General features: G+C 43.4%; 1 protein-coding gene across 1 annotated transcript in view; it reads left to right on the top strand.

Moving 5' to 3' along the window:
• sptlc3 (serine palmitoyltransferase, long chain base subunit 3) overlaps positions 1-7,680 on the top strand; it is a 22,454-nt gene extending 14,774 nt beyond the window's left edge. The window contains exons 9-12 of the mRNA XM_019870685.1: positions 3,464-3,590; positions 5,364-5,499; positions 6,051-6,180; positions 6,243-7,680. Of these exons, the coding sequence (XP_019726244.1) occupies positions 3,464-3,590; positions 5,364-5,499; positions 6,051-6,180; positions 6,243-6,305 (456 nt within the window). The 3' untranslated portion in view covers positions 6,306-7,680. The remainder of the gene's footprint in view (positions 1-3,463; positions 3,591-5,363; positions 5,500-6,050; positions 6,181-6,242) is intronic.
• Positions 7,681-10,198: the final 2,518 nt, after the last annotated feature.

The following is a 10,198-nucleotide window of genomic DNA, read 5'->3' as shown; positions in this document are numbered from 1 at the left end:
ATATGTGTGTGTGTGTGTGTGTGTGTGTGTTAGCTCGGTTCTCTTGACAAGATGTTTAAGATTAACTGTACACACTTTGCCACTACCCGTCAGGCTCAAAGCTCAACATACATCCAACAAATGTTGCCCGAGCTTTTGTAATTTCAATTTACTCCATTAAGAAGTACATTTTAAGTACATAACCACATACATTTTTTTTGTGTGGCACTTTATTAGAATACTGCAGAGGAAGTAAACATGTTGTTTGAATTAGATAGAGAACGGAACCCTTCCTGTCCTTTCCTTATGTTGGCTCAGCCATAATAAGAAGGTACAGCTGGCAGATGGCCAGCCCCTTCTTGTGGCAGCCTTGGAACTGTGCTCCACATTTAACAACGCAGCTTTAACAGGCACGATCATGTTTGAAGTACCAACGCTGTGACTGGCTTGACAGCTGGCTGTAGTAAAGTCCAGGATGAATCGGGCTAGATAAAGCTTCTCGATACATCGGTATTTGTTTGTTGGGGAGTTCCTGGGTTGACCAGTAAAGAACTCACCACATGGCTTCTGGAAAACAGGCGGATTGAAGCATTTCATGAGGGTAGCAAACATGAACAACCCAATGGTTGGGTTCCTTTTAAGTCATTTTATTTTTGCACCGCTCCTACGTGTGCGGATGCACCCGTCAACATTAGCAATGGTGTTTGTGTCTGCGGCTGAAGGAGACTCTCTTAAGCTGTCGCTCCACACAACAGATGCGAGATGGATGTTCGTTCTCTGACATGTTGGCCTTATTGGTGATCTTGGGCACACCGAAATCCTGTGGTGAAAATCCCAGTCTTAAAACAAAAACAGATGGAACGTCGGTTCGGGATTTGTATCCTGCGTTTGAGCATTTCCCCTTAAATCCCTTCCCCTCACATGTGCACGAGGAAGCCGCAGCCGCCGCCCAGTGGGGACAGATGGCGAGAGTGGAAGCGGTGGCCAGACATCATCACCAGCGACGTGTCATCACCCGGCACCCGCCGGTCGCCGCACATTCCGTGATGGCTTTGAGTTTGCTCCAACCTCGGAGCACTTTCCACACTCAGAGGACAGACGATCAGATAGATTTGCAGCAATCCTGCTCCTCACATCTTCGAAACCAGCAGCTCAAGTCATCTCCCGCTGACATGTGAGAAGAATGAGCATGACGGGCCCCATTCTGGCTCATTTCAGTGTTCTGCTATGACTCCCGGAAAGTACAGACCGGGAGGTGTTCCAGAGCTCATTGACGTAGGTGATTACGGTGACGGAGAACAGTCGTGCGGATTGATCTTCAGGTGTAGGGTGAACATGGACTTTCTCTAGTGGTTTTTGCTTGGAAGTGCGTTTGTTCCATTTTCTCAGCCAGATGAACTTAGGGGAAAGTATATCTTTTAAATATCGTGAATCACGCATATTTGCGGTTCGGCATTCACAGGTTTTTTTTTTTCTTTTTTACTCACCAGTTTGCTGTTTTTGTGCTCCATCTTGTGGCATCTTGGTGCCAAGACACTATGTTGAAGTGAGTTGAGGACCTTCATTTTCACAAAACTAGGCCAGTGCATCTCTCGGCAATTCTAAACCTTTGGGCTCAGGCTTCCTTTCAAGGTTTCTGTCTAGATTCACCTATTCACTCATGGTTTTAGATCCTACCCTCACCAATTTGATCATTTGTGGTCAGCTTGCGGCAGCTTGGTGCCAAGGAACTATGTTGAAATGAGTTAAGGAGCTTCATTTTGACAAAGGTAGTACTTTGCCAAAATTACCACCACCGTTGGCATCTTGGTACCACGAACGATGTTGGAGTCAGTTCACAAGCTCAGATAATAGTAGTGCTCAAGTCAAGTCAAATTTATTTGTACTGTAGAGCTCTCAATCACAGAAGCGTCTCAGAGGGCTTCACAATCTCACAGTTGAGAAATATTAACGACATCCCTTGTTCATAAGCCCACAGGGGAGCGAGGAAAAACTAATAAGCCTTGAAAAGGGGCCACAGATGGGGGAATTCCCCTTTCAGGATGATCAAGCCGCGATGGGCAACATTTAACACATAATGTGATGCTATACAATGTAATTTAGAATTGTGCGAAAGTTCGATCTCCAGCACACTTCACACACACACGTTTGTAAGGATAAGCAGTTCGGGTAATGGATGGATGGATTTCTTCCATAATCTTCGCCTAATGAATTTCAGTGAAAGTGTATTGTAATTGGAATGAATCACTGCATATTCATGGTTTCTGCATGTGCAAATTCATCTCTTGGCTACATTTATATTTTGGAACCGATCCTCCGTTATTCACTGAAAACCCGCCAATCTACTGTCTTTTTACATCTTGGTGTCAAGGAACTGTGTGAATTAAGTGAATTGAGAAGCTTAATTTTGATAACAGTAATGTTTTGCGACCATCTTGGTACATCTAGTGGCAATATTATTCACCTTTGGGGTTAGGTTTCTTCAGGTATTTACCATATTTTCGCTCCGGAGTATAGGTCGCACCAATCATAAAATGCATAATAAAGAAGAAAAAAACATATATATAAGTCACACTGGAGTATAAGTTTTTGGGGGGAAATTTATTTGATAAATCCAACACCAAGAACATACATGCCATCTTGAAAGGCAATTTAAAATAAAACTAAATTGAAAACAACACGCTGAATAAGTTACATGACGCATAAACAACGAACTGAGAACGTGCCTGGTATGTTCAAGTAACATATTAAGAGTTATTCAGATAATTATAGCATAAAGAACATGCTAACAAGTTCACCAAACCATCAATGTCACTCCAAATCACTAAATCCAATGAAATCTTCATCCTCTGTGTCACTTTAAAACAACTCCACCAACTCCGGAGGTAGAAGATGCAGCGCTTCCTCTTCTACGTCGCTTACGTCAGACTCATCGTGGTTTTATCAATACAGGTCTAGAGCGGCCTCTTGTGGCTTAATGTCAAAATAACATGTGAAATGATATAATAATGTGTTAATAATTTCACCCATAAATCACTCCAGAGTATAAGTCGCACCCCCAGCCAAACGATGAAAAAAACTGCGACTTATAGTCCGGAAAATACGGTATTTATTTTGGGGCTTAAAGAACAGTGTATATTTTAAGTTCAGTAAACCCCCTATATGGCGGCATTCAATAATTCACAAATTTTATGGAAACCTACCCTCTCTTTGGGAACATACTCTCTCTAAAACTCACCTATTCCCTGCTTTTGTGCTCAGGCCATATTTTGGCATCTTGTTGCCAAGGATCTGATTGAAGTGAGTTGAGCAGCTTCTATTAGACAACAGTCGTGATTTACTACCATCTTGTGCCACCAATAGGCAATTATAAACATTTTACCATTAATTCCTTGCAGAATTTCTCGATTTCCATGAAGGTTCAGACCCTATACTGTGCAGTATTTGTTTCAGTGACGGAGTTGTCGTCGGACTTTCATTACAGGAGTTGGTTGACTACCTGCGTAGCCGGTCCCACAGTGCCATGTACACCTCGAGCATGTCTCCTCCTATTGCCGAGCAGATCATACGGGCCATAAAGTGCATCACAGGACATGATGGCAGCACAGAGGGTAAGTACTGTCTCAGTACTCGTAGGCTTGAATTTGACAAATACTATCTGCTCGTCTCTATGTAAATCTTTACACCTGCGCATATTTTTTTATGGAAACAAAAGCAATCTGAATCCGGAGGACTCTACCAATGTTAGCATTAGGAATGAGTCCAGACCCGCAAGGGAAGACAAACAGCTGCTCGGTCCGAGAATATGGTTGCAATTACAGGGGTCTGCATTGGTAGAAAGAAGGGAGGGCGGAGGGCGTGCAGTACCCCAGCACACGTGACCCTCACATAGAGGAAATCATTTTCACGTGTGTTTTAAGGAACCGTAGACCTCTGAATAGTTTCTGCTTTAATGGCATCGGACACGAGGGCAGGGAAGTAGTCATTAGTCGCACTACCACCAAAGAACCAGCCCCCCCTTCTCCACTGCGTTGTCAGGACTCGTTGAAGAACTGGGCTCGCACAGGTAGAACATAGCCCAGTTTGTGCCCCTGAATATTAAGGCCAAGTGAAAAGGTCGCAGGAATCCTGCAGGTCATTGACAGTGCACCTACAGTTCCGCGGTGCTTTAATCAATGTAATAGATTAGACTGTGGAACAGGCAATCACGCTGGAGTGTCTGGCTCTCAACCAAACATGCTTTGCATCTGACGTAGCCAAAAGAAATAACTGCAGACTTGTCTTCAAGCAAACACTTGTTCACAAACAATGACTCCAGTGTCCACCTGATCATCAACAAAGTCTTCATTTATCTTTGCGCCTGCAGCAGATTAATTTCATCACTCACCGTCTCCCTCCGCCGCCCTCTTCAACGTAGAATTTCACACTGGAAAGCAAACTCTTGGCGAGAGCTCCGAAACACGGAGAAACAAAGAACACCGACGCGCAATCTGACCCACTACTTACAATTGTTGTGTCATGGCATCGGGTTTTTGACATCCTTGCCGTCCACTTTTCGCCCCTTCCTACTCGCTTCAACAAAAGAGGAACACTCTCCAAAATCCGGCTTGTGCTTCTGGGTTGATGCCTGCATGTTTTGTGTTTTTCCCCATTTGAGATAAAGATTGTTCCAAATGCTTTCTTCCATTCCTTCCAATCGCTCCCAGGTAATCAGAGGTAAACAGGACCATGCTCCAAGTCACAGCTGGGGCAGCCACATAGCAAGCTGGCTTGTTCGGGGGGCACCCCTGGCATATTTGATTTTGTCATGATATCTAAAATACATGTGGCATTTTGGCATTAAACGCTCGCACTTGTGCATTTTGTATCAAATACGTCGCAATCTGCAAGGAGTGAGTCTGGCAACGTGCATGCATGCACAGCGTGCCCGTCTGTGGCCAAAACTGAACCATCTGCTGCTGCAGCTGAGTTGTAATCATCAACTTCATAGCGGAGGCTGCACGGGTCCAGATGGAGGTGCAGGCCTCACGTAGTAAGATAAGAAATCATGTCGCGTTAGTTACTGCTGACAGCTGACTGTGTCTCTGCAAGACAAAAGCACAAGGGAACATGTTTTCAAACTGAAAACAAAAGTGCAGACCTTCACCAAGGCTCACTAAACCTAAACATGTTCATCAGGCACCATCCATCCATTCATTTTCCGTACCGCATATACTTACCGGAATGAGCTGATTCTTCCTTGCTTCACATGCCATGCACCTACAAAGGACATCTTTTTTTGTGTGTAAAGCTGCACACAAACTCCCCAACCGTCAAGCAATAATCAAATCCTAACATCATCACTTCGCACAATGCAACTCTTTCTCTTTTTGTTTTTGTTGAAGGTATCAGACGCATCCGACAATTGGCTGAGAATACGAGATACTTCCGGGCCAAGGTGAAGAAAATGGGCTTTATTATCTACGGCAACGACGACTCTCCCGTGGTCCCCATCCTGTTGTACATGCCGGGCAAAGTAGTGTAAGGATGCTCCAGTTGTACCCACAGCCCTCTTTTCTGGCTGCGCTACACTTTTTGTCAGATGAACTGTGCGCGGCCCTGTTCTCAAGCATTAAATGCTCAGCGTTGTTTGTTGTCACAAGCAATTTTCAGCCACATCAGCGTGTTTCATGTTGAAGTGATTTGAACGGCCGCCACGGCCCACGTTTAAAAGTTTCCATGAATCACTCATGTGTACTGTTTGGGTTGACTCGTATCTGTGACTACTGCAGAGAAAACATCAGGTAGCTATTATGCAGAGCCCACTCAGGTATAATGTGTCTTCCAGTGCCCGTTGACATGCGTGAACATTTCAATCCCTGAGAAGGAGTGGCTGCATTGTTACACGACGAGACAGGATGGATTGCTTTTGAGAAGCAAAGACCCAAATTAGAAAGGCACGCAGACAAGTCAACCGAAAATTGTGCACCCTCCCTACATATACACCCTGAACTTTATAAACATGACAAAAGCTTTCTTTCTATCGTTCACATGTAACTAATTGATATTTTTATTTCTTCATCACTGACCAGAGCTTTTGCTCGAGAAATGCTTGAGAGGAAAATTGCCGTAGTGGTTGTCGGCTTCCCCGCTACGCCGATAACCGAAGCCCGCGCTCGCTTCTGCATGTCTGCAGCTCACACCAAAGACATGCTGGACGAGGTACGCCGCACATGTTCTCGCTCAATCACAAGCACACCACAAGCCCTTTGCTTTGTCCTCAGGTCCTGCACCACCTGGATGAGGTGGGAGATGCTCTGGGCCTGAAGTTCTCACGACGGAAATAATCCTGCTGTTGTGACCTCTGTAATGAAAATGACTTTGAGCCGGATGGCGAAGGCGACTCTTGACCTCTTCACTTCACTGTGTCAAAACCTCACACAAGTCCACACAGAGCCAGAACACACAGGGCCAAATTCACTGAAGGATTGCCTGGCTTTTGCGTGGCGCTAATTGTAGCAAAAAGATAGCTTTTAAGTCACAAAGCACACACAGATGATCAAACGCTTGACTAACCACGCTGCCAAGCAGATTGTGTCTAGGTGCTCCGGTGCTATTTAAAACAGGCAATGTGCATCTATTTGGCAGGGGAAAAAAAACATCATATTCACTAACACCAGTGCTATAGGTAGAGATGTGCACATGCATTTTGACATTGACATTGTCGCAGTTCTCTTTCAGGACCCCCAGCCTGCGTTCTGAAAATGTCATCTTTCTCTTCCTAACTCCCTCCCAAAAAAAAAACTTAAAACAACATTGACCAGCATGGTTTGGCAGTGCTGGTTTTGTTTGTGTCACCAGTTCTGGTTTTCTTGGCGCAAAGCCAGCATTTAGACTTTTCCCATGTATGGCTTATTGCAAGCAGGTGAAATCAGGGATAAACCGCACCCCGCTGTTAAACTCTGTGGGCATGTTTGTAAATGCAAAGGATGAATAAGATTGCATCCACCAGCACAATCGAATGGCATTCTGTAGAGATTGATGACACTGTCACAGACGTATGCTGACTTACCAAATATGGTTGCTTACCCCTAAAAAGAAAAGAGCAAATATAAGCCAGAAATAAGTTATGTACTACTCGTGGGCAAAACTAGTTAGCCACTTGAATCAACTAACTACAAGAAGTGAAAAAATAGAGTGTTAGACAGCTGTGTAGATTCAAATACGACGATGTGTTGCGTAAGACGTGAAAAAGGGTCCAGACTTGCAGGGTACCAGCAAACCAGCCAAATATTGGCAAGATTTTTTTTCTTCTTTTTTTTTTAACAAGAAGGTTTGTAAAGACTCTCTTGCCACAACTTTTTAACACCAGCCAACCTGTGTGATAAATTTGTCAGCCCTAGTTTAATCAAGGCCTTTTGTTGTGGTGTGGCTTGTATAATGTTGTCCTCTTTTGTATTAAACCATGTTTTAGTCACGTTTTTTTCATTGATGTTTTTATGATTATTTTTAGGACAAATAATTCTGAAATCACAATCACTTAGCCTGTAGATAAAAGTACAGAGATAAGATATCAAAATGATCCTTTACACGACACTTGCCAAATTAGCTCACAGCAATATATGACAATTCATTGCAGTCCCGAAAAGGAATTAATGTCACATAGATTCTGCATAAGTGACCTCTTCTTGGTAATAGCTCATTAAACATTTACTTCTTTGACGTGTGTTGATCCTTCAAAACCCTGTGTTGGGGCTTGTTTTATTGGAAGACGTCTCATATTTTTCACAGCTCTATTGTTGATGTTTTAAAGACCAGCTTGTTCCCTTTGACGCACACAAACTGCAACAGTTGTGAAGGTAAGCATGCGGGGTATGCAGCACCTGAGCCAACAGAAACCTAAACCGGCAATTAACGCAATGAGCTCCAAATTCTCCTGCAATGGGGTAATCAGTTGATTAACGCAGGAACGATTATGGATGGATGATAAATGTGTTTTTCACAATGTGTCAGATGGGCTCCAGTCGACACTTGTTTTCCCTCAGGGTTATCGCTGTCTTTGTGTTTTTTGACTCTGTGTAAACAACTTTGTGATCACATTTTGAAGAAGGAATTGGAAGATTTCTTGGATATATTGTAACACGCATGATATGCATATCCTTTCCAACAATGTTCCCTGCCTTTTTTGAGCCAAGGCGCGCATTTTATAATAGAAAAATCTCGCGGCCCACCACCAAAGATGTCACAAAAAGTGTATTCACTGGAATGATGGAGACACATACTTAGTGGAAAAGAACATAATTGCTCTGTCCATCACTATAGTCGCTGGCATCGATACAAAAAAAAAGACACATTATTTATAGATATATACACGTTTTTGTCCGAATTAAGTGAACCTGGATCATTTCCCACAGCACACATGTTCATCCATCCATCCATTTTCTTATCCTCACAAGGGTCGCGGGCATGCCTGGAGCCTATCCCAGCTGTCTTCGGGCAGGAGGCGGGTTACACCCTAAACTGGTTGCCAGCCAATTGCGGGGCACACAGAGACGAAAAACCATCCGCGCTCACATTCACACCTCGGGACAATTTCGAGTGTTCAATCAGCCTGCCATGCATGTTTTTGGATTGTGGGAGGAAACCGGAGTGCCCGGAGAAAACCCACGCAGGCACAGGGAAAACATGCAAACCCCACACAGGAAGGCCGGAGTCGGAATCGAACCCAGCACCTCTGCACTGTGAGGTGGACGTGCTCACCCGTCTAACCATCATGCCGCCATGTTGAAGTCTCACAGCACAAATTGTCAGGCCTCCAAAATCATTATCGGTACTTTTCAGGAGACCCCATGTTGTACATAATGAAACTGTACATGTGTAGCCTTTTACAGTGCACCGAAGAGCACCAAACAAACAAGACTGCAAAGTAAATTGTAACAGCACAAGAACAGTTGGCAAATTTGAACATGTTCACGCGATTTCAACAGGGCATAACTTAAAAGCACACACAGTGCACTATTAATTGACAACACTCTTCACATATATATGATGCAATACAGTTTAAATGAGTAAATTGTGTGTTAGGCATTGCTTCTTTTGATGAAATAGCACTGTTGAGCCTTTATAATAGTGGGTATGCATTTAAAAGACGCTTGGGGTGATATACTATACATATGTATATATCATTTGGTGCAAGATGCACTCGTATAACCCCAACCTTTACAAGATTCAATACTTTTTTGTAGGATTTTACTATACACAACATACCAAATGCGGCTTTATGAGAAGAAATTCCTTTATGAGAAAATACGGGATGATCTACATATGTTTTACATGATGAAAAATTATGAATAGATGAACAGTGTCATATGCATATCCTTAACAAGATGAAAATGTACCATACGCAGCGTTACAAGATGAACTACAACTGCCTGCATATCCCTCGCAATATGAAATGCTAGGATATGGTTTAAAAAGATGACGCAAGATATACATATCCTTTACCAAGTGACATTTTAGAGTCTGCATATCCATGAGAGAAACACAGAATAAAAGAGACGTGGAATAAAAAGACAGCCCGCTTCCCCCAAAGGATCAAACGGTTCGAGTGGATCACTTTGTTGTGTCAGTGAATATTCACATCTGGCTCCTATATGGGCCTGAAACCATACAAAACAGTCTCTTCACCCCTCCACGCCGTGACGTTATGCCAATGTGCTGTTTCATATAGATCAACAGGCGATGGGGAACGGGAGGCTCATATTTCCTCTTCATATCTGTTCTAGCTGTTTTCAGATGTGAACAGCTAAGGTGAGGCTGTACGGTCTGCTGGTGGGACACGTAACAGATCTCTTCTGCAAAAAAATGACTCAGACCATCATCGCACAAGTAGGGGTGTTAAACAATAGTCCCTATTGTGATGATGCAGAAAGTCAAACTCTGACATGCACAGACATAGCAGCTGCATTTTTGTACAAAGCACAGTGGGGGAAATGCATATTTGTTTAGGGAGCTCCAGTTTAAATCTAACCAGCTTTTGATGTCCTTGATATCCATCTTAAGGTTCATGTGATAGTAAACTCTTTGTCCGCACACCTGTAGGAGCCGTTTAGCATACTAGTAATATTAGTGACATGATAAAATCCCACAAGTTAGCATCTAGCGCTTCACTAGTAGTACTCTAGTAGTGCACAGATGTCAACTAATGCAGTTTTGCCACATTTGTAACATGCAGTTGTCC

Source organism: Hippocampus comes, unplaced genomic scaffold (genome assembly GCF_001891065.2).
Source record: "Hippocampus comes isolate QL1 unplaced genomic scaffold, H_comes_QL1_v1.1 scaffold76, whole genome shotgun sequence".
In the NCBI taxonomy this organism is placed as follows: Eukaryota; Metazoa; Chordata; class Actinopteri; order Syngnathiformes; family Syngnathidae; genus Hippocampus; species Hippocampus comes.
This window is presented reverse-complemented; position numbering and strand designations above follow the sequence as displayed.